The 25,290-nt window shown below is 34.9% G+C and overlaps 6 protein-coding genes across 6 annotated transcripts; 2 read left to right on the top strand and 4 right to left on the bottom strand.

Moving 5' to 3' along the window:
- Positions 1–2,048, bottom strand: LOC105170408 (mitochondrial import inner membrane translocase subunit Tim9-like). The gene is made up of 2 exons (XM_011091162.2): positions 1,751–2,048; positions 1–601 (listed from the first exon to the last, which is right to left on the bottom strand). The coding sequence occupies exons 1-2, from the start codon at positions 1,846–1,848 to the stop codon at positions 418–420; spliced, it is 282 nt and encodes a 93-aa protein (XP_011089464.1). The 5' UTR covers positions 1,849–2,048; the 3' UTR covers positions 1–417.
- Positions 2,464–5,050, bottom strand: LOC105170409 (pentatricopeptide repeat-containing protein At1g07590, mitochondrial). The gene is made up of 2 exons (XM_011091163.2): positions 4,596–5,050; positions 2,464–4,262 (listed from the first exon to the last, which is right to left on the bottom strand). The coding sequence occupies exons 1-2, from the start codon at positions 4,947–4,949 to the stop codon at positions 3,012–3,014; spliced, it is 1,605 nt and encodes a 534-aa protein (XP_011089465.1). The 5' UTR covers positions 4,950–5,050; the 3' UTR covers positions 2,464–3,011.
- LOC105170410 (metallothionein-like protein 1) lies at positions 6,729–7,729 on the top strand. Its single transcript, XM_011091164.2, has 3 exons — positions 6,729–6,895; positions 7,109–7,180; positions 7,292–7,729. The coding sequence occupies exons 1-3, from the start codon at positions 6,834–6,836 to the stop codon at positions 7,383–7,385; spliced, it is 228 nt and encodes a 75-aa protein (XP_011089466.1). The 5' UTR covers positions 6,729–6,833; the 3' UTR covers positions 7,386–7,729.
- LOC105170411 (CAX-interacting protein 4) lies at positions 9,043–10,574 on the bottom strand. The gene is made up of 2 exons (XM_011091165.2): positions 10,450–10,574; positions 9,043–10,275 (listed from the first exon to the last, which is right to left on the bottom strand). Exon 2 carries the CDS (start codon positions 10,252–10,254, stop codon positions 9,265–9,267), a length of 990 nt encoding a protein of 329 aa, XP_011089467.1. The 5' UTR covers positions 10,255–10,275; positions 10,450–10,574; the 3' UTR covers positions 9,043–9,264.
- On the top strand, positions 11,521–11,934 carry LOC105170836 (putative RING-H2 finger protein ATL53). The gene has a single exon (XM_011091757.1). It carries the CDS (start codon positions 11,521–11,523, stop codon positions 11,932–11,934), a length of 414 nt encoding a protein of 137 aa, XP_011090059.1.
- Positions 18,252–21,090, bottom strand: LOC105170412 (heterogeneous nuclear ribonucleoprotein 1). Its single transcript, XM_011091166.2, has 6 exons — positions 20,921–21,090; positions 20,784–20,824; positions 20,513–20,676; positions 19,637–19,736; positions 19,349–19,518; positions 18,252–19,081 (listed from the first exon to the last, which is right to left on the bottom strand). Exons 1-6 carry the CDS (start codon positions 20,962–20,964, stop codon positions 18,566–18,568), a joined length of 1,035 nt encoding a protein of 344 aa, XP_011089468.1. The 5' UTR covers positions 20,965–21,090; the 3' UTR covers positions 18,252–18,565.

Here is a 25,290-nt window from a genome sequence, read left to right on the forward strand (position 1 = left end):
TAGAAGCCAAATATGCCCTTACACAAATGAATTCCCGTTTAATTTTTCCTCCACAATTAGGTTGACAGTTAGTTTTAACAACCAACTTAGCAGAGGGTACTCAAATGGAAGAAGTAGCGGGCAAGAATGCAAATGCAAACTTTTTTGTAAACAACTAACTGCTACGTTCTGTGTTAACCATATGTCCACACAAGTGCCGAATTGACTGGCAACGAATTCCTAAACCTGAATAACTCTGTGCCTACGAATGCCTCCTCAAGCTGGCAACTGTACATATAAGCAGTTCTGATTACATTTACATAAAATGGTTAATACTCCGTGTTATGAGGGCAATTTACTCCTTACGCTGTCTGGTAGACTGTTTTAGTTTTCTGCTGATGTCGAAAAAGAAATGAGTATTGACTGCTCTGGCTGCATCTACTCTGTCGATCCATCTTGGTTGAGTTCACCAAATCTCGTTCCCACTCTCATTGAGTGCTTGAGAAATTTTTCTGCGCATCGCTTGACGCAGTTTTCCTCTTGCTTTCCTAGAGATTTACGATAAAAGCTATCCACACAGTCATCGAAGCATTTTTGCACAAGCGCATTATATATTCTGAGACTGGAAAAGAGAATCAGGCGAAGTTGTGTCAGCATCAGAACAATAAAATATTCCAAGAACCACTTCTACAAGAAGAATAAACTGATGAGAAAAGGTCGAATTCAATAAATATGGTCACAAAATAGCTGCTACATATCTGTGCAAATACCAGGATACAAATACAGAAGAAACACGGTAAACAAACATATTCTTGTACTGGAAAGTTCAGATAAGCAATACTCCCAGATCTTGATCCCAGTTCAAAAAAACAACTGACAAAGAGTTCAGAAATTGCATAAGCAATGAATATGAGCAAATCGTCAGGCGCTCCGAAACATAGCATCTTTGCTCCTTTCATATTTATATGAAACATATATCTCTTAATCTTCATCCCCAGTGCCCCAGTGGCTTTGATGGGAGACAGGGCATTTGTAGGAAACATACTTTGATAGTTTCCATTTGATAACAATCAGAACTATATAAACATAAATATTTTGTGGCCGCCAATTATAGTCAACATATAAAATTCGGAAAAGATACATAAAAATAGCACAAAGAGTACATGAAGACAACTTAACCGGCCAAGATCCCCAATTAGTTTCCCTTGATTTATCCACTTGGGGTCTTCGCCCTACTCAAACTAGACAAGGAGTTCCTCAAGTAATTATGCAATTCTCTTAACATTGACTAGCAACATTCTAATAGCCATTTCAAGCTCACAAATCCAAAAACATTCATCAAGAATGAAAAATACACATAAAAAAGATAAGAGGGTAGCATCCACATCACATAGTAAAAACACTTTCTATCAATATGTTATTCCCTTAACGTCCATATGCGCCACAGAATGAAACGCATTGGTATTAAGGAGAATTATCATTCTTGCTTCACGTACAAAGTTGCATAAGTTTCAGATCAATTATGCAACCTACAAAATCTGAAGCTGCACCCATACACCCCCCCCCCCCACACACACCCAAAAAAAAAAAAAAAAATTTTACGGAACATAAAACCATTTTATGCATATTACACTGCTTCTTAAACCCTTCTATGAAGAATCAACAACACTTAAGTCACATAAGAAAGTCACAGGTGCCATAAGAGATAAACTATACCAAGCGCGCAGTACTTTAAGATTATGCATACATATATTCACACATATGGATATACCTGTCGCGGGTTTGAAGCTGGTCAACAACGGCGGAGATTGTAGCCTTATCGGCTTCCGAAAGAGACGAGAGATCTGCTGTTAGCAAGTTTTTGTCCATGGATTTAATGTCTTATTATATGGGATTTGGTTGCTCTCAAGTGTTCGTCTGTAATTTATAGCTAACAATTCACAGACTAGGGTTTAGGGTTTATCATTTGCGGCGCCGTCGTCTCATTTCTTCTTTCCCTTCTTCCTTAAGATTAAATGCAATCAAACCCCTCCAAAAGTCGTAATGTTAAAAATACCCTCCCACCATAAAAAGATATCAATGAACTCCCCTGTCATTTTAAACAAGGTACAAACACCTCTTTAAGGTAAGTGCTTTGCTGCACAAACGGACTCGTCACAATGTTTTCCTACTCTCAAAATTTTACTTTTTAGTCCCATAAAAGAAGGGGGTGCAAATTACATCCCACACTTTATGAAACTTTTTAAAAGATCCTAAAATTTAAAAAAATTACGCCATTTGATATACAAGCGCCGTTAGTGTTTTAATGGAGAAAGCATGATTGTCATTAATTTCAAAATTTGGAGATCATATTAGAGATTAAGAATTATATTTTAGTTCGATCTGACTAAGTTTTTAGCAATTTGATGGAATTGTCCTAAAAGCCTCAATGTTTGGATTGATCCTGAATTTCGTCCTCAAAACTATGATATAGAATTTTTAATTTTGCTCTAGGCCTCTTTTGTTAGAGCTCATACAATAAGATGAGTGTTAAAAGATATGTTAGATTTCTACAAAGAATATTGTGATATTAATACAGTCATATATTCCGGGGCACGTATTAAAAAGAAATTATCAAGTTACACTTTATTTGTTGCCTAGCAAAAGATGTCAGCTTCTGTCATGCACCCCAGGAGTTTTGCGCGGTGACACGGAGGAATGGTTTTAGGGCAGACTTACACCTTCAGTATATGATCTAGAACAACCAAATATACGATCATTCCTGCACGGCAAAACCTTGGAGATCATATGGCAACCGACTTCTACTTCTGTTTATTTCTCAATGCTAAAACCTCATTTGAAATTCAGAAGTATGGTGCAACCAATATGTTCCTTCAAGCAACCAGAAGAGGACATTGAGCTGGAAACCTACCATGTTTTCCACATTAAACTGATCCGTTTGTTGTTTAACTCATCTTGTCTCTTCCACTTTCACATCAATAAGAACGTGTCCAACACTGTGTGTAAATTAAGAAGTAAAAGATATCACTAATTCAACTGCGGAACTGTTCTATGAGCTTCATTAGGCTATAGGTCTCAGAATCGGGCCTACACCCTCCCAAAATCATCCTCCTTAGAAGATTAGGCTCATAAACCTTGGCCTTCACGTAACTCTTAATCAATGTATTGTAGACAAATGTATACCTAGTATAATTTGCTTTCTTTAATTCTTCAAACAACTTTTCAACATTTTCTACATTGCCATTTCCTGCAAAAATCTCCATTATTGAGAATGTAGTTTCTAACCATGGAGTCGATTTTCTAACCTGTGTGCTTGCTGAAAATTCCATCCCTATTTCAAGTGTTCGGATAGCTTCACTAACTAATCCTGCTTTCAAACATCCAAGTGCAAGATGCCGAAACGTAATTGCATTTGGTTTACATCCACTTTTCTCCATGTCTTTATATAGCCCAGTTGCTTTAGTAATTAGACCATTCTTGCAATACACACCTATCATTGAATTAAACTGCTCTGTTGATTTTAGTCCCTTCTTTGATGCCATCTCAAGCCATAGTTCCTCTGCTCGGCCAAGATTTCCAGTCTTACCAAAGGCTTCAATAGCCAGCACGAAACTCTTACCCCTAACATAAGGTAGCTCTTGAATCATGCTCCATGTTCTACCCAACTCTTTCTGCTTCCTCAAATATCCATACAATATCACAAGAATGTCTAACGTTGACCAATTACGTCCTGTCATAAACTTTTCGATAGCCTCAACATATGCCTCACACACAGTGTACAGTCTAGCCACAGCATGTGCCATAGCCAAAATGCAGTAAGATATCTCATTTGGTTCAACCATCAGTCGATTCATATCACCAAATACTTTTACCAGACCTTCAATGTTGTGTTCATTAGCTTCTATCTTCATCAAGATATTATATGTTGACACATGTGGAACCACTTTATCAGCTTTCATCTGGGTTAAGATTTTTGGAATTGCTTTCCTGCGACTCGGGGAGGAGTGAAGTATAATAAGGCGGTTGAAAGCCAAGTAAGATATGGGATGGCCCAACTCCCTCATTTTCTTCATGTATGCCAGTGAAAGCCTTATCAACCCTTTTTCCAAGCATCCAAGCACAAGATTATTGTAGAGCAGCTCGTTTTGGAACTCTGATGGAATTCGAGAGAAGAGGGTCTCACCTTGCGCCGCCCCATGAAGCTTCATAGTAAATTCTAGCAAGTAGGAGTAATCTAGTTCTTTTGGCCTATAAGGCCTCTCCCTTATCACCCATTCCATCACCTGATACACACACAAATCTTTAAATTCTATTCTAATCACAGTTACCGTCTTGCTGAAAATTCAAAAAGCTCGTTACTAATCAACCAAAGATCAGCAAAAAGTTCCAACTCAATTAGATCAGAATATTGCAAATTGCGTGGTTTGCTGCACGCTTTGCGCTAAGACAGAAGGCATTATTGACTGAATTCTAAGGACTGCAACGAACCTTATGGTCTTTCAACATCAAATTTAATGGTTTACATGGATAAAAAAGACACACAACGGCGCAATGCCGCTCATTTATATTGAAGCATTTAGTCAAACAGATAGCAGGCATATCATTGAATATCTAACCTCCAGGGCCCGTTTAGTGGACTTGAGCTTTCGCAAACGGTTGATAGTATGGAAAATATCCCCTCTGTGGATGGGTAAGCCATCGCCCATCCAGCTCTGGAAGGCGGAAGCGACTGACTCCCCTCTGGGCAATTTCTCAATCCTCCAACTTAAACTCTTTGGTTCTCCGTCTTCTGATTCTTTTCCGGATTCTGCCGAAGTTTCTGCAGGAACTATGGCAACACATGATGATATTGGGGTGGAAAAATTGCCAAAGGAACGAAGATTCTTGAGGCAAAAACCAGATACGCTAAGTGTTCGACATATGGCTCCAAGGGCCCTCTGTTCTTGAAGCACAAAGGCAATGACTCGCATGCTTTGGTCTGTTAGAAATCAAACGTAATCAACATGGCGGACTTCTAAGAAACACGCAATTCCTTTTTCATTTTATTGGTTGTTTTTTTCTTTCTTTTGGGTTTTCAGCAAATTCTGCCAACACCGTATTTGTCCCCCTCCCCACTATTTACACGCTTTTTTTAAAATAAAATATTTTGAATCTCATACTTTCTTTAAAAAAATTAATTATAAAATTTATAAGTTATATAAAATTAATATATTATAAAATAAAAATATCCACATTCATACACTCACATACTATTTAATTTTTCTTACATTCGAAAAAGAAAAAATACTTAATTATTTAATAATAAATTATTATAATTAAATAAAAATAAGATTGGTTCAAAAGCTTAAGTAAAATATATAAAAGGAGAATACATCTCACTTGAACAATAAGTTGAACTAATTATGCATGATTTTGTAGAAACTCCTGAAGTTCTAAAGAGATTAATTCACAATGTAATGGAAATAATTGGGATATTCAATTCTTTATGACGACAAACATATAATAGGATGGGAAACCTCATAGGCCAATTACAATTATACCCCTTGAGGTTATTTGCATGAGGAAGGAATATGAAAGAAGTACAACCCTGTATTGGAAATACACAAAATATGGTAAGGTTTAGTACATTCATAGTACAACCCAAACTGACTATATATATGACCTAAAAACCATAATCTTTGTGCATGTCAATTGCAATTGTAATATTCATTCTCTTTCTTACATATGATTGTTCTGATTTAAGCAACGAAGCCTATTTTATCTTGTTTTTGTCGAAAACCTTTTCCTACTGATCTTCTAATGCATATTTGTGCTGTAAGCTCATTCCTGATGAGGACTTTATTATCTCATGAGACCCCAGTTACAACTTAGGTACAAGTCAGGTATGAAGGTTCATTTTCAACTTAAAGAGATTGTTTCACTAAGTTTATTTCAAATATTTTATAAGCTCCTGCATTTTATTATAAAAAGATTTAAGAGTTTAAACATGTTTATTCTAATTTTAAAGTAAGCTTTTAATTTAAAAAGTTTGGAAAAATAAGACATTATATAGTGTTTTGCATAATAAGTCTGTTATTATTGTAATAATTGCTGATAAAATTATCAAACTGTTAGAATTTAAAATCATTTAAATAGATATTTTAATTTTGGTGGAAAATATAAAGGGTTTGAGGCCCGGAAAAAGATTCGGTTGCAAGAAAATTGATTCTTGCAACAGGTCAAAATTAGTGAAAGTGATGTGGGGGAGCAACAAGCCGGAGCCGGCGACAATGATCTTTCCTTGAGAAATTTAAAGTATGAAATTAATAGGGAAATCCAAGGCATATATGCATAGGCCTGATCAGCTTGATCATTTCAAACCATTGGAGGAGCTGGGATGATAATGTTAATTATGCCTTGAAAATGTTGTCCCAGAACAAGAAAATGTCAACAAGTTTGGAGATCATGTACGTATGTGCAGCAGCAGCAAGCTTCATGCCTTCTCCCTTTGATGTTCCGTAGTCTCGTAGAGACGAAAACTCAACATAATATTTAAAATTTCGAGGCCGGCGCGTCTGATGTTGATATACCAATTTTATATGAGTTGATGAGCTATCTGTTCTGGTGGCGCATTCATTTGTTTCTGAAAGACATCGATCGTGATCTTGTCAATTAGGAAAAGGATTTTAGAGTATTAAAACCATCTATACATCGATACACACACACACACACACACGTTAAAGTTTCTTGTTCACAGCATTATTATAAATAGGAGCCAACAACTACTCTGTGTGCCTATAACAAGATCTTCTGGTGAAGTACAAATCAATTAGAAACCTTTCTTTCCTACATTTCCTTTCTCGTTCTTGAAGAAAATGTCCAACTCTGGAGGAAGCTGTGGATGCGGCACAAGCTGCAACTGTGGCAGCGGATGCGGGTAGACACCCCCAACCCTCCCCCCACAAGAAAATAACGAGGGGAATGACGTTATTAATTTCATGCAAATTTGATATGTTGTTCCCATCTTAGTACACAATCTTTTTTGTTATTTCCTTAATCATTCATAAATATAGGTTGGCTTCTATAACTAATATTCCAACTCTGATCAAGTACCACTCCTTTGATTGATTATTTGATCTAATATTTGCAGATGCGGGAAGTATCCAGATATTGAGAAGAGCACAACTGTTACCCTCATTGAAGGGGTTGCACCTGTAAAGATGTATGTGTAATATATGATGAACATAAGATCATCTTCAAAGTTTGACTATTTTTCCAATTTTAATTCCTGTATGAAGGGAAATTGAAGGATTCAAGAATTCATGATGTGTAGGTACTCTGAAGGATCTGAGAAAAGCTTTGGTGCTGAAGGAGGCCACGGCTGCAAGTGCGGTTCCAGCTGCACCTGCGACCCCTGCAACTGCTGATGACATAATTGAGTTAGGCCCCAGCAAATGGTTACCATGTAGCAAGGCACAAGTTATTAGGCAAGTGTGTGATGGAAATTATGTATACTACGTACAATAAGACAGCCATTACTAGCAAGTTCATCTGCTAAACTTGTTGGTGCGTGACGTGTGTTTTGTGTTTGTAAAGTCTATTGTGTCATGTATATGGTTATGATTACCAGTTACCGGGGCTTGTTGTAAGCGTGGAGGAGGCTTGAACTATATATGTAACCATGTGATATTTGTAAGAAGCTCCTCTATCTGTTATTTTGTGTTAATCCTTTATCACAATACTTTTACCTACTGCAGCACTTCTTCTGATATTCGGGTTTTTTCAGAAATTGTGTTAAATCTGCCATTCCTTCCGTGGATAGAGATCAGAATTCAGACATATTCTCATGATGGACAACTATTACAACTAACTTTCCATATCAAGCAGTACTCTTGCTAAAAGTATTCTTACTGCTTCTCTAACTTAATTATCGCGTATGTCGTTGATTGATGTATTATTATCAAGGTAACATGCAATTTTTAAACCCTTGGCTAATATTTTCAGATCAAGGCAAAACTCATCAATATTTCTGCATTTTCAAGTATTTGTGCATCATAATTCCTACTTGAGAATGTTCAAAACATAAACTTGGAGCCTTTTCAAGCCTTTCATATATATTACTTTAATTCTTGATTTAATCATCGGAGCTTTAATTTTACTTGGCTAATTCCCAATGAGGATTAACTTATGAGACCCTGCAGGCTGCAGCAGGGACTTCTCATGCAAGTCCCAATCAGGTATGGTTTGGTATCCAGAAACTACCGATCTTACATCTTTAAACGTTAACTTCTGAGTTCACTTTCAGGATTATGTGATCTAGATTAATAATGTTAATTTAAGATTGTAATATAAAATGTACATTTCAGTTGAATTGTACTGTCAAGAAGATGCATATATGTTTGCCGCGTGGGAAAGAAGTTGTGTACATGAAGGTGGTTTCAGGACAGGAAACCTTCTTTTACTGCAAGAAAACAGTTGTTGTAGCATGAGGTCAAAAGTAGTGGTAATGATATGGGGAAGAAACCATCTGCCACATTCATCTTAATTTCCTTTACAAAATTAAAAATATTGAAAAGGAAATATTCTCATGGCTTAAGTACGAGATGATTGTGTTTTCAGACATTGGAAAATGAATAAATTATAAATTCTCAGGTTAAGTGCACTGTGAAAATAATAGTAGATACAAGAATATCCTGAGAAAAAATTAATGTGACTCTCTAACGTGGGAGGTATTATTTGTTTATTTGTTTGTTTAGGATGTTTTCTACCTATTAATACTTTTACAAGACTGTAAGATGGAAAATCGGGCTGTAAACTGTTTTATGTTGGGATAATTTCACTTCTGATTCCTCTAAATTAGTCTATAAATCAATTTTGGTACTTCATGTTTTGATTTCATTAATTTTGATCTTTAAGTCTTTTTAAAACGATTAAAGTTGGTCCTAAATATTAGTTGCCCGTCTAAATTAACATAAGGACATTTTTTGTCAACTCATGATTAAGACTAAATTTATCGAATAGCAACCAACAAGTAAAACAACTTTAAACTCAATAAAATTCAAAAGCATTACTGCAATATTTCAATTAACAGGACCGATCACATGTCTGAATCATACATAGCATACTCAGTAAATATCATAATCCTTACAACTAAAAGAACAAAGCAATTAAAATAATACATTACATCAAACTGAAAAAAAGCAAATGCACCAAATTAATTCATTGTCCACTAAGATTGAATAAGGCACACTTAACAGTTGCTTAGATGAACCTTAAAAGCACAAGATATATCACCTACGGTAGAAGCTAGTCCTCTTCATGGCGATGTTTCCGGCTCTTCTTCTCAGACCGCTTCTTGCCCCTACCCTCTCGCGAATCATCTGAAGCACTGACGTCGGAATCAGAGTCTGAATATGTCTTCCTGCTCCTCCTTTGATGTCGCAGATCAACAGAATCATCAGAAGAATCATCGTCTGAATGATGATGACTCCTCCTCCTCCTCTTCTCCTTCCTACTCTTCCTCTTTCTTCGTCTGCGCTCCTCCTCCTCATCAGAAGAGTCATCCCTTTTCCTCCTCTTTTCCTTCCTTTTCTTTCTTCTTCCATCATCTTCATCCTCAGAATCACTATTTCCCCTCTTCTTACTCCTTTTCTTTGACCTCCCTCTCTCTTTCCTCACCCTCTTTCTAGACTTCCCCACTGACTCGTCATCATCCGACTCATCACTATCATTCCTCTGCCTACTCTTACTACTCCTCGACTTACCACCACTAACCCTTCTTCCGAATTTCTCTGCTATAGCCCTCTCCATCTCAGAGTCATAATCGGAATCAGAACTCTCGCTCTCGTCTTCACTGCTCTCCTCACTCTCCATCTCACTTTTCCCCTTCACCTTCACTCTTTCTCCCTTCAACTTCTCCAAGCCAGACAAAACTGCAGCTTGGATCGCTTCTGGGTCCTTGCCTTCCCCCTCATCCTTAGCACTCAAAAAATTCCTACACTGGAATGTCAAATGCCCAACCCTCCCACACTTCTTGCAAGCACCACGAGCCTCATCAGCATTAGATCCCGTTATACGGGCAAGAGCAAGTAAACCCTGGAAACTAGCATAGGCATTCTCAGGCTCAGGCTCAGAGACGGAGCTTTTCTGAGAAGGTTTATTCTTCTTCTCTTCTTTGTTCGGCGCATAGGGGTCATACCCAATCGCGCTCTGCCATATGCCATGGGTCTGTAGGGCAGCGCTGCTGTGCACCCGATTGTTCGCCGGCATGCGAACCCTCCCCGCGGTGGCCGGCATGTTGGCAACCTAGCAATACAGCTGTGGAGATAAACAAAATTAGGATATTTGAGAACTTGAATCACGAATTCTAGGGTTCTAAACAGGGATTACATAAATCGGATTTGCAACCGTAATTACGAAATTTTCACATTGAATGTAACAGAGGCATAAAGGAAATAAGAGAGACATCGAAATCGAGAATTAGAGGCTTACCCTGCTACGATCCGGAGGTAAGGATGGATTGGATTTGGGCGAGAGCGATTATCCGAGACCGAGAGAAAAGTAGAGAGAGGCGTCTGATTTCCAGGAACTTAAAAAGGAAAAGTAGCGAACCGAACGACGTCGTAGAAGGAACTCGTGGTCAACGCAAAACTAAGCTTTTAATAATTAATACTATCCACGTTTTCAAATTTTTAATAATCATATTCCCATCTAAACTTTCAAAATAATCACCCAAATATTCTCTATTGGTACTGTCAAAAACTTTGTTAAAATGGAAACCATTTTTCAGTATACTAATATTCTCCACTCATTTTTCCCTTCTAAATTAGATCAAAAGTCATAGACTTTGAGTACAATCTAATTTCGAGATTGGATTAATTTAATTTGATCCTATACAACTTAAGATAATTATCGTATTATAAATTCAAATCTTGGGACATGAGGAGCATCAAGACGTCCTGAATTTGATAAATCAAAATTTTTATAATTGACTTATCATTAAGAATATTGAAAACATCATATAAATTAAAATGTACAATGAACTCCATCAACCGTTTTAATAAAAATTCAAACTCATATATTTGGTATAACAATATTCAATTTTTAATTATTAGATCACAACTATTGATATTAGTCTAGTAAATCGTATGGCTACGTAAAAACCAAAAAAGAAAAAAAAAATTTGTAGTGGTCTGAATTAATATAGAAACCTAACAAGAAAAGCAGATAATTGTATATGGAAAGAAGGCGAATGTATTTTAGCGTGAACGAATTTCTTTCCATGAACAACTTCTTTATCCAAAAGAGTTCCTATGTCTGGATAACTATAATATAACTTTCCTTCTTATTTATTGCATCATAAATTTTCCTTTCCGCATCCAAACTATTTCAAGTTTAACTGTACTACTTCCTACTCCTTTTCCTATTGCGAACTGGAGAAACAGAGAGAGTGAGAGCTAACATATATATATTATATATATATCAATTCTCAATGACTAACACTTTCCGTCGTCATTAAATCTTTCCTTCAATCTGGATCAAAATTCCGTGAAAACCCGGACCATGTCCCCACATGTAGGAGACATAGCCGCTCTGATTATCATCGGCTTCGCACTATTCGTCACCTTAGTGATATACCTACTTGAATATTTGATTATTACACGCATGAGAGATGATGATGAGCAGGATGAAACTCAACGGAGCCGGGAAATAGCCCTTACGCTCGTCACCACACCCCCACGTCCAGCAGAGCGCCGGAGTCGGGTGGCAGGCAAGGAGGAATTGGTTCTCGAGAAATACTCCAAAGAAAACTCAAAAGATGACTACGGCGGCGATATGATATGCCTGGAGGAATACAAAGACGGCGATACGAGGGCGGTGATCACGGCATGCAACCATAGGTTTCATGCTGTTTGTATCAAGACATGGTTGGTGCAGAATGATACTTGTCCACTTTGCAGAACTCTTGTCGTTTGAAAATATGGAGGATAATGATGATGTTGTTGCCCTGATCACTCATTAGTACTTGGCGCCGAATCTCTTCTTTCTTCTTATTTTCACTTAGTTGAAAGCAATGCACGAGGTTTTTTTTTTTAATGTTGCTTTTAGTTTCTTTCTCTTTGTTATATATAATTTGAATTCAATTTTTGTAGTCTGATGATGATCAGACAATGTATAACTTTCAGAGATTAAAAAAGAGACATGATGATGCAGTTGATGAGGTAGGGGAGTTGTTTATACGTATTGTCTTGCTTTCTTTCATTAGTTTATGAGAGGTATGTGTTTTCGATTGTTGAGCTCGTCGAAAAAATCAAATATATCCACAGTGATTCTCTTTTAAAATTTGTAATAACACTTCAAGATTTTGAGGGTTTCTGAATCCAATCTCACCATCATTTGGGTTTTAATTATACTATTTTTCAGTATAATGATACTAATAAATAGTTGATCTTGTAAAAATATAAATTGATTGATAATTGTTAACTCTACTTTTTTTTTTTTTTTTTAAAGATAAGATTTTATTCATGTAATCAAATCAAAGTTCACAAGTGAGCGAGCTGCAGGAGGTAAATCAGATGCATTCTCATACAATCCAGAGACAGAATTCGCCAAGCAATGAGGCACAAAGTTAAGAGTACACTTAACACAAACAAAACCACAAGAAGAAAAAAGAGTCACTAGACCAAGAATGTTCAAGACCACATTACCAATGAAGGAAAAGTCCCTAATTGTTAACTCTACTTTGTTCATTAACATAATTAATTGTTATCTTTATCAGTCTCATATTCTATGTTTAACTCTCTAAAAAAGAAGGCTTAATTGCATTTATTGTCCCGTATATTAGAAGTGGTAAAATATGGACATTAAATACAAGGGTAGCAAATAGTACACTATTTTTTTTTTTGCAATTATAGAATTTCGGTCATAAAATTTTAAAAGTGGCTGGAATTTGATTACGTAAACAAAATTAGGACCTTTTTTTTGGGGGGGGAGGGGGTGGAGGTCACTTTTTAACCCCACACCCAGCACCCTTTTGCTTGCTTCAAGCCCTAATTTCAACCGGCAGCTATGCGAGGAATGGAGAAAAAATTGGAATTTGTCTTCTATGCCCAATTAGATAAATGTTAATGTGATAAACCAACTTACATTCACACATCTTGAACTGACCAAAATTTGGGGAGATGTTTTCATTCATGGCATGATTACAAGATACGTAAATACCCACTTCGTGTGTCTCTTTACCTCTGTCATTTTCTATTTTGCTAAAAAATTACAGAATAATAGGTATAGATTCTTCCAGTGGAAAGATCCTCCAATATTTTAAGAGCAAGGGCTATAATTCATAGCTTGATGAGGAAGATGAGTGTGCTAGAAAAAGAAAAAATAGAGATGGAAAAGAGGAAGAAATTGTACATCAAGTTACTTGCTTTTTCATGAATTTTTTTCGTTTTAATTTGGATGTTAGAAAGTGGTGGAAGCAGCGAGAAGATCAGTGCAAAGAGAGAGTAGATTGTGTTTCTATTATTGTTGTTGTATTGGTATGTTTTTTATTTAAGATTAATAAGGAATTTGGTAGCTAGCTTTTTTTAAATTTTTTATGTGTAAGATTAGTAATGAATTTCTATGTTAAAATAACTTTAATTAAGCCTGACCTGTATTGTGAATATAATAAGCTATAAAATGTCATACTCAATATGTAAAGATTGGACAAAAAACAGAATAAATATAAAAATAGATTATATTCAAAAAAATTGAACAGGTTCAACTTGAATAATATTTGAACAAGTTTTCAAAAAATTGCTAGCTTATAGACATAAAGAGCGTACAAAAACCATTGCAATATACTGGTAAAATAAAAGTGTTCAAAATACTACCAAGCTTAGATACAAAATACTGCCAAACTTAGATACAAAATATTGCTAAGCATCACAACTACAAACCAAAAATCATAAGTGCCAATGAATTCTATTTTTCCACTGTCTCGCACTTCTTCCTAGAGGCCTTTTTCTACTTAAATTTTGTAAATTTGACAGTGTGATGAATTTCTTTCCCCTTTGCATGATGGAAGGAAAGTGTTATTATACTGAATTTTGTGTATTAATGTTTGATGCAGCACTGTACTGAGCACCAAACATGGGGGAGGGGGGGATTGGATATTTACCACTGATGTTGCACCACTAGGATGTCCAACATTCTAGCTCATCTTCATTTGAATGTACAATGTATGTCCCTTCATGTATTAGTGAGCACTTAGGAGATTAGACAATGGATTGTGCATGGGGGGAGGGTTGAGAATCTCCAGCTTCTTGTGTCTCATTTCTGCAGAATGTGAGGTAACAAAACTCTGCATAAAGTGGGACACATGTATTAAACTTAAGGTGTCAAATCTATTTGTTATAAAGCTTCCAAACATATGAATAATACTTATTAGAATTGGATACCATATTAACGCTTCCTACATGAATATTTTCTGAAGATTGATAAATCACCATCATATTTTATGTTTCATTTGTGACCATTTTTTTGCCTTTGTCTTACCCCTAAGAACCAACAAAAACAAAATATGAAAAAACAAAAAAAGAGGAACTAGATAAATACAACAAAAGCTCATAAATTGAAAGTGACCTTGTTCACCATATTATTTTGGGACTCTTGTATTGAAATCCTTCATTTCTTTCTTACCTATGATGCCAAAAACCAACCTAACCTAAAATACATCAAATTAATATAAACTCATTAATATAAAAAAGTACATAAAAGTTAAATTCTTACATTGAGCTTTATTTTTATTGGTAGAACTTCATTGACTGAACAACTCTCTCCAAAGACATCTACAACTGGTACTTCATGGTCAAGTCTTCAGTAGCTTCAGAATCTGCAACTAATTGCATTTGATCTTTCTTGTCACATGTCCTTGCAGCATGATTTTCTTCACTACACTTAGAGCATTTGACTGTCATCTGTTGTCTTTTCATCTTCAATGCATTGCCTCCTTTCCCTCTTTGACTCTTCAACTCTGATTCATTCTAGCATAATCAATATTGGCTTCTCTCTTGCATGCAGTATCCTCATGTTGAAGGTCTCACAACAGTTGTTCAGCAACATGTAACACACTACAGTAGCATTAAAGTGTGACCTACTCCACTCTTCAAGAAGTTTATCGTAAACCCAATCAAATGCAAATTGATCAAAAACTATATGTCTCTCATTCTTGTCTTAAGTTCCCCTCTAGTACATGCCTTTTTAGCCTTCCGTAAGGCATTCTTAAATGACAACACTAAACCCTACAGATTTCAAGTCACTATGCATATGCCTTACATAAAACTTATGAGCAGAAACAGATACACTTGACTCTATTCTTCAATACCCAAGTCATCTTTCAACAAAATGATAAACCACTTCCAAATCTCCTTAGAGTCTCTGTTTAGGACAGCATATGAAATTGTGAAAGATTGTGTTTGAATTCGCCAATTATAGTTAAAAGAATCCCCCATTAGGCCTCTTTGAATTACACCTATCTACACCAATGATCTTCTTACAACCTTTTCAAAAACCAATTTTCATGGCTGCAAAACAACAAGAAAATCTAACAAACCTATTTTCCCTTCCAACATCTTCAGTCCCCATAATTACAAGTATTGCCTGAGCTGGTTCTTTTAATCTCATCTGCATAGTCCCAAAATCGTGTGTATTAATACTTAAGATTTCTCTCAAGTGTTTTCAGTGCACTCCTCTTGGTCCAATAGGCTTAATTCCTTGAAATATGACAATCCTTTTTATAGCATCCACCATAAAACCCTAGAATCCAATTTGAATTATTCAGGTACTTATCAAAGAACCAACTAAACCTCACATTCATAAGATTAAAAACCTTGGCACATTCACGTTTAAGTAATTTGAAAATTGTATCCATATTTTACTTCACAAGCATGTAAGCTCCAGTCACATTCTGCATACCACATTTAGATCTATTTGGGTCACTTTTTCTGCAAATAATTTTATTCTCTACTAAATTATGGTGAAACTTTCTACATCAAACACACTACAATAAGGTATGTTTTTGTTAATCTCTTGTAGGTATCAAGGAGCAAGGATTTGAAACTGACTATTATCAATCGAATCTAGACATCAATAAACTTTTGATGTATGAATATCGAGAGCATCGACGCTTGGAACTCTATGAATCTGGGATAACAGTCCGCGATTAGATAACGTTTCCATTATCATTTACACCAACTGGAATTCGTACGGGGTAATATAATTATCCCTTCTGCACTTATTTTATGATTCAAATTGTCCCTTTTGTACTTATTTTGTGATTCAGCATTATCCATTATTCAAAGCGACATAGTTTATATATAAACTTGTTATACATGTTAAATTAATTGTTAAAATTTTATCAAAAGTTCAGGTAAGAATGACTTCCGCAAAGACCCTTGAAAACCCGCTTTCTGATCTCAATGGCTATCTCTAATAAATTGTAGTGAAATACCAGATAATACGTTTAAAAAATTCTATCATGCAATGTCTTGTTACAGCTAGTGATAGTTCTTGCCATTACCAAACTAGCAAAATATTTCCGGCTTTATTTCGCCCATAACAATTTCATCCTCTTTTGTGTAATCTACTTCACTAATAAAACACCTCGAATTTGTATAAGCTAAACTTTAGAGTTTCGTATTCAAGCCATAATCAACTCCGAGCCTATAAAGAGTTTGCACTTACCACAGACTTGTAATTGTGAAACAAAATGAAAACCTCCCAAGTCGTTCAACACCACCACCCGCAAAATAGTTGTCTCACTGCTGCAGGATTTTGGGTGTAATGACAGATTCCCCAGTTCCCAAGAGTAAAATAAAACAATACAAACGTTGCCAAGAGAAACAACCCAACCTCACATTCAGCATCAACTTTTAAAGAAAAAAGCTGAACCAAATACGTTTAACAATTTCTTCAAAGCTATATGTCACCCTGGTACTTCAGGCCACCAAACTATTCTTGTTGGTATAGCATGAGATTGGTTTGATTTTATAAGGCCTAATCTACCCACCGCATGATTCTCACGAGACGTCATAAATTTAATTTCTTTAGTGGATCGTGGAATGAAAATTACAGAACGTCAAACATCTTTCAATAAAATAAACTTATAATATGGCACAAAACTTGTACTTCTGACCTCAGCACACACGTCGTGCGTCATTAAAAATTACTTGATTTGGTTAAATCAAGAGCTTGCTTTAACTTTCTCCTCACATCTTTCCACTAGAACACCATGTAACATCTCAATTCAACATTTTCTATAATCAAAATCACTTGGTTAATTATGTCGCAAGGTTTTGTTTAAACATTATCCTTATGCTTCTTCGACCAAGAAAATATTAGCCAGCCCATCTTTTTCATTACTCCCCTCTGCTTTCTCCATAGTTACCTCACACAAAGCTAGCCTGAAATCCAGTTCTTTTAGCTTGGATTTAAACAATCTCAACTCAACATCCCTTACTTCAGAAACAAAGCAAGAAACACGCACATGCACGCTTAGCTTATTGTAATATGGAAGCACAGGTCAGCTACAACCACCATTCAATGAATCAACCCTACGACATCACATTGAAAGCTTGCAAGAGAGACAAGATACACGTGGTTCTCATCACTTGTTTCAGTGATGACCATCCAACAGCATTCCATGAATATGTTAGATGTCTATTCAACAGTTAAAAATAAACAAATCCAGCAAGCGCACTCCACATCAGAAATATATATATATTCATACTAATGAAGTTTATTCATACATGGAATTTCAGTAAGTACAGGTGATATGCATAAAAATTACATCTCATCATTATTACAAGTGGTTATGAAACATTAGGGAAAACAATGTTACACATTGGGCAAATGGGAAGTACTGCCAAAGAGTTTCGGCTCTCTAGCAATGCCGCCAAAGTCGAACAACCGAGCAGTAACTCTGCAATAGCAGTGGTGAAAACCCCACTCTCATGTGGGCTGTTTAACAAATCTAAGCCCCTTACAAATCCCAGAATCCATAAGATTCCCCATCCTCTACATTTTAAAGCTCCCTAGTAAATGTTTTTCTAACTCATTGGTCACTATATAGAACAAATAAATGACCTACACCAGAGTCTGGACAATAAAACATCTTACTAGCTCCTAACTGAAAGAGCTAATGCAAGCCTTAATCACAAGCACAACTCAAAAATCCAACTAACATATGCAAAGGTTGGGTACGTGATGACCTCAGAAATCATTTTAGCATGAATGCAAAATTTCTTGAAAAACAAATAATTCTAACAGAAAAAATTTAAAATGCAAAAGACCATTCTACACTACAACATAGAACTAAAATACAATTCATACAGGATAACATGTCTAGCTTAGAACAGAGTAAAGTACCTCAATAAGATTCTCTAATCCATTGATCTGGTAAAAACAAGCTTAGCATAGAGTTTATAAAAACAACATAAAACTAGGGTCCTCCGGAACTTCTAGGGATCGTCCCCGTGCTAGTACTTGGCAAATCTAGTCAACTTTGAGCCACGAGAAGCAATGGCCAAGAGGCATGAGAGAACTCCTACAAGATGCTTAGGGACATCTATCTGGCATAAGGATGGTATCGACTACTGCCACTATAACCTGCCCTACCTCCATACATTCCCCCTCCTGCTCCTCCATAACCAGCACTGGGGCCAGAGTCATAACCAGCACCAGATCCGGCCCCACCATAACTGCCATAACCACCACCACGGCCATAGGCACCTAGCCCACCACCATATCCCCCTCCGAAGCCTCCACCATAAGAACCAAATCGACTAGAGTAGCCAAGTGGGCCATCTCCTCGATAACCAAATTCGCTACTGGCATAATCCCCATACCGACCACCAAATTCACTTCCACCACCATATCCACCATAGTCACCAAACCTACCACCAAGACCTGATCCCATTGACCTATAAGAAGCAGGGCCAAAACCGCCACTGCCAAAACTGCTATATGAGCTGCCAAAACCACCATAACTATCACCATAGGCACGTGCCCTAGAATCACTACCATATGCAGGAGCAGGTGTTGGGTTTGAGGGTTTCTTTGGTTCAGCCTTCTTGATCTCAACCTACAACAAAGAAGCAAGTTAACCTAGAACTTCCACCTGCAAACATTTGATAACTAACACTTAACATTTATAAGCTGCATTAGCAACCCATATCCTGATACTATAACAGTAGTACCAAAGGTTCGTAAAACCGCTAAAATAATATGATGGTGCCCATCTAGAAATTTCTTAAGAATCTCAGCAATGAATCACTTGAAAGGGCTATGCAGAGAACTGTTCTATATGTAGCATAGCTATAGACAAGCACAACCAACGAAAGAAACTCACCTGGGTACCCGCCATATCAATCATATTCCCATCAGCTAGGAGACTATCAACAACTTGTTCACTGTCAAACACAATAAATCCAAATCCACGAGACCTCTTGGTCACATGATCTCGAATAATTTCATGCTCTACGACCTTCCCATACTTGGAAAAGAAAGTCTTGAACTCATCTATGCAGAACCGTTTCACGGAGCAGGAAGATTCAGTGGGCAGCCAGGGTTAGCAATAAAAGAGTGCAAATACAAATGTACAATAATTAACAATATTCTCAGAAAATAGAAGGTGCACCTTCAGTAACAGCAGTGGGGATCCCACCAACAAAAATCTTTTTTGTTTTGAAATCCTTAGAGTCGCCAGCTCCTTTCGGGATGGTTCTTTTGATCTCAACCTGGCCAACAAATAAACTTTAGGTAAGTCCAGCTGAAGTCTTCAAAAAGTAAAGGGCAGTAACAAGAAGAGAAAGAGCATTATCCAGTAACACAATAAAATAAAGACAGTTTCCACTTTACAATTAATTGCAATAACCAATCAATTCACACATCAAACAATAACTATGTTAATATGATATATCAGAGGATAATTTCAGTCTGATATCGGCTACAACAATAACAGATAATCCAGAATCACATATGCAGGTCTCCTACTGTGCCTTCAATAGTACGCGCAATAGTGTGCCAAAACCAACAAAAATAGTTGGTTTCTCATTCTCCATAGTCGATACAAACTCATCACGGCTCGCAATATAGATGCCCATACATGTACAAGCTCACCACGCAATCAAGTTCATTAAAAATATATGTATAACCTTAACAAATTTTTGTGTTCCACTCAAACCAACAAACATTGATGTTGTGAACAACAAACTTAGAAATCCAACATAAAAAAAATATCTTATCGACACATAAGATGATACAGGAAAACTAAGAACCTAGGGGAAGCAGTAACTAGACAGTATTCAAATTTCTCATAAAACCTAGCTAAAAAAAGTTCATAAAACCCCCCATATATATGACCACTTATAGATGCACATTCCTTCTAAAAGAATATCTATACCATTTAATTATACTACATAGAACATTTCCAGCTACCTATATAACAAGAATGTTCTATATCACCACAAAGCAAGCCAGAAAAGATGTTCAATAGTAATCAAGCAAATCTCACTTGTTTGCCATTAATAACATGGGTTTCAGCGATAACGGTATCAACAACGGACGGGTCAGCATAAGTGATGAAACCGAAACCCCGCGGCCGACCGGTATGCCGATCTTTCATGATCACCGAGTCCGTTATCTCCCCATACTTGCCAAAGTACTTCACGAAAGTATCTACACCAATTTTTTCATTCAAGAACAAGAAAAATAAAATAAAAGGTTAATATAAGATGGTATCGCATACAAAAACGTGAAAAAAGCGATTGCAATAAAATCCAAACCTAAAGTAGTATCTTTTGCCAGGCCCCCGATGAAAATTTTCCTGTTACAAACAGAAAATTGAGAACCTATCAGCTGAATCGTCAACTAAGCATACATAATCACCCAAAAGTGTAAAGAGAGAGTGAAAAATACAAACCCGGGGCTGGCGCCATCGCCGAAATCCGATCGCTTGGAAGCCATTAAAGGTTTTGAATTTTGCAGATCTGAGAGGGTAGAAGCGCTAGGGTTTGGGGTTTTCGATGTCAAAGGGGGAAAGACGATAGCCGCAGAACTTGTGCCCTTTATATAGTCGGCGGAAATAAAGAAGAGAGAAGTTTCTGGACTAAAACTAATACTTCATATTCTACTTTGTTTCTCTTGGATCTGTTTGTTAATTTGCAAATTGCCCCCTCATCTTTCAAAGTTATTGCATTAAACCACATAGTATGTTTGAATCTTGAATTTTAATAATGATTGACGGTCCACGACACACTCAATATGTGTATAAAATATATAATAATTATAAATAATTAATTTTTTTAATATAAATTGATTATACAATTATATAATAGTGGCTTCAAAAACATAAAAATATCTAAATTTGAGGGGTATTTTAATAAGTTTATTTAAAAATATTGAATTTACTATTATAATCAAATTTAATGAATAAAAATAATAATTTAAAAAATTAATTTAAATATTCAAATATTGGTACGACTGGCTGTTTCTTTTATAATAATATAGAAGACTGCTTAAAAAATAATTATAAATAAGATGCCAAAAATAATAATAATAATAAATAAGAAAAGAGTTATTTCTTCAAGTAACATAAGTTTGTAATGTATTTTTAAATATTTTTTGTCTTTCTAAAATTTAGGGTTCAAAGATGGTCTTACTCAATACCTTGATCCAATGGAAAAGTGTATACCAAGTTTCAAGAGGTAAGACCAAGAATTGATCTCATGAATCAAGTTGATCAATTAAAAGTAAAAATATCAAATATGATCAAGCTCTTGTCTCTTAATAAATCTCATATCAATTTTTCTTTTATTTCCTCCACATGTATTATAGTTCGAATTTTAAACATTTCATACTACAAGAAATTCTATTATTTTAATTTTAGATTTGAAGTAGAAAATTCTAGCACGTTAAGTTAGAACTCCGTCCTAACAATTGCCCCCATTCCAGTTTCAAGACAATTGAAGAATACAATTCTACCATAATCAATCTACGTTGTGCATCATTGAAGTGCATCTTATTGGTGTCTTTATATTTTTGGTCTGTTTTTTTAATATTTTATTTATTCATTTAACTCTCTATTTTTTCATTATCTTTTGATTTTTTTTTTATTAATTTTCGTGCATCTTATTTATTATCATTTACTTATATATATATTGTTTGGATCTATTTTTGGTCATCCTAAAGACGGGTCTAAAACAGACCCAATATTTGGGCCTTTTGGTGATACATTTTTGGGTTATTTTAGCACTGTATATTTCACTTTGCAGGCCTATCCATAGGGCTCAAATTAATATTTTGTCCTGTAGATTTTGAATGACATATTTGGTCCAATTCAATTTTAATTTTGTGATTGAAGATGACAATTACTTTTTTTAAACACACACACATTTAGTCCACTTTTTGCTGGAAAAGCCAACTTTTCATTAAAAAAAAAAAAGTCAAAACTTGGAAAGTGCAACTCTCATTTCCAATGCAAAATTAGTATTTTTCGACAGAAATTAGACCAAATATTATTTTTTAAAAGTTATTTGTCTTACTAAAATTGAAATGAAATAAAAGTATTTGCTCAAAGTTATGAGACGAAGAATGCAATTTATATTTTTATCTTACTATTAACCCACTATTAATAGAGTGGCCGGCTAAGCTGATAGTGAAGCGAAGCTGACGGTTTGTGGGCCTAATGGGAAACAGGCATGTGGGTGTGGGTTGGGTGGAGGATACGTCTCCAAACAGGGGAATATTTGGGTGCTTTCTGGACAATCATAGCTCAGATTAGCATTTGATTATTATAATTAGAGGCCACTAAGTGTAAATCAAGACATGCTTTCAAAGCTAATAATTGGTCAACTGAGAATAGATATAAATGGAAGCTTGACGGTTGTGATTTCATCATCTATTACATCACCTCATTTTTATGATTTATTTTTAAAATAAAAATCTTTCTGGTTAATGTTAAATTTACAGATGAGTTTTTATAAATGACATAAATAGGTTTTTTTAATTTTTTCTAATATCACATTGGTACATCATTTTCGCAAATTATTCTAACTAGAACATGAAGTTGGCTATTTAACATATTTTATAAAGACAAGCATCCCAATTAATTAGCCTTGCGATATTCAATTAATTAAATGTCTTGCATTATTTTTACAATATAAGTACTAATATGAGTAACAATAATAATTATAATGAAATAAATTAATTCCTCATTTTATAACAAAAGAATTCAACTACACATGGAATAGTTGAAAATAAAAAAATAATAATTGGGTGATGATAACCAGAATAAAGTACAATAAAAAAAGGGGCAAATATTATAATTGATTTTTTAAATTTTCGTTTAAAATTGTTTCAGTCCCTCATTCTTGATGTTAATATGCCTAAAATTTAGTTTTATCTTGTATTGCTCCCTTTGACAAAATTACCCCTGCAAATTGAATCGTGCGCCAAGCACATAACCATTTACGTACCATATTTTTACTAAAAAAAAGGTAAGAGCACAACAAAAACTATAATATTTAATCATAGCTAAAAGTCACGACAAATATTTTTATCATGACTCTTATCTGTAAAAAATTATTTTTCAAAATGAAAAAGCTAATTTTTTTCAATCATAATTAATAATATTTTTTTACCATAATTTTTAATTATAACTAATAGTATATTTTTTCCAATAGAATAATTGATTTGAGACAAAAACTAGCATTTAGGAGATGCTAATATCGATAAATAGACTTTGGGGTGGCCTATATGATTTATTGATTTAATCAAAGTGACCAACAATATATTCGCTTGCATCTTAACAACATATGCTTGTTTACGTGCCTAATTATGTTGTCCGATATGGTTGCACGACTATAGATACATGTTGTTACTGATGTACGTAGCCCAAAATCAAGGGAATAAGATAATTTAGTTGGCTGGTTGGCTTCTTTTCCAACATCATATCTTTCACTTCATTTCTCTCTTTACAATGGGTGGATACCAATTGTATAAGTTTTGGAGAGTCGTTTTGATTTAATTTTTAACTTAGATCTATTTAATTTAAATAATTCATTTTTTTTTAAAAAAGCACTTTTCTTAATTTATTTTTGGAAAAAAATTTGATGTATCATGTTTGGCCTGCCAATTTCTAGAAAGTCAAAAAAAATTGATGATCCCAAAATATTATTTCTACATTAGTTTTTTTACTTTTCTAGAATGATGATTTCAGCCACACAATCTTTTAATAAGTGCTGATAATGTCTTCAAATCTCTTCACTTAATATTGTAACCATACTTAAAAAAAGAGGCAAAATTAAAAAATAAGTGATAGTTTCTTAGTTGAAGGAAATAAAGTGTATATTCTCATAACTTGAGATAACAAGTTAAGAGGGTGTTTGGGCTGAGATTTAAGTTTTTTAAAATATTTTTATAAAATATTTGGAAGCTTATAAGTCCTGTTAATTCTAAATTCGACCAGTTTGACGGTTCTTTTAATAATTATTATAATATAAGGAGCTTATTATTCTAAAAATACGGTCTAAAATCTTACTTATTCAAATAATTTAAAAGCTTATAATTGTAAATTAAAATTTAATATTTTTAAACTTTTAAAATATTATATAAGATGTAAAAAATTAAAGGAGTGAATAATAGCAAGGGTCGGCGACGTAAATTAAGCTAAGTAAGTGGCACACAAGCAAGATATTATGCTATTCACAGAATTAACATTTTTTATTTTGATTATTTTGATAATAATTAATTAGTAAGTATATTATTGAATGAGAGGTTCTCATTGAGCGTACTGTCTACGCTAAGCTAATAAAAGAAGGAAACGTTTGTGACGCTTTTCTATTTTTGTAAAAGAAAGTCGTAATACATTCGAAAATTATAATTACTTGAAAAGAAATGAGAAAAGGCATATGAATGTTGAATTCTGGGGAACGTTTGATAAAAAATATGTTATATATTTGTCTGTTCTGAAAAATACTATTTTTACTCAGTATTTTTATTTATCATTTATCGATATATTTGGTATATAAATCCTTCCCGCTTATTAATTAAATATATATATATATGTATGTACGTATGTATGTCCTTATCTTTGATAAAATGATGGTCTACCCTTCTTCATTGAAATAAATTAAATAATACAACTTAAGAAGTTAAACCAATAAGACAAAGGAAGACGTACGTCAAATTAAACAAAAGGTCTAAGTCTTATTTAATGACTCTTGCTTGAGCTCTTTCACATTCAAATTCACAATACCAAGATCTAATACTGATGTGGGAAAGTATGTAAAA

The sequence above is a fragment of the Sesamum indicum genome, linkage group LG9, assembly GCF_000512975.1.
Source record: "Sesamum indicum cultivar Zhongzhi No. 13 linkage group LG9, S_indicum_v1.0, whole genome shotgun sequence".
In the NCBI taxonomy this organism is placed as follows: Eukaryota; Viridiplantae; Streptophyta; class Magnoliopsida; order Lamiales; family Pedaliaceae; genus Sesamum; species Sesamum indicum.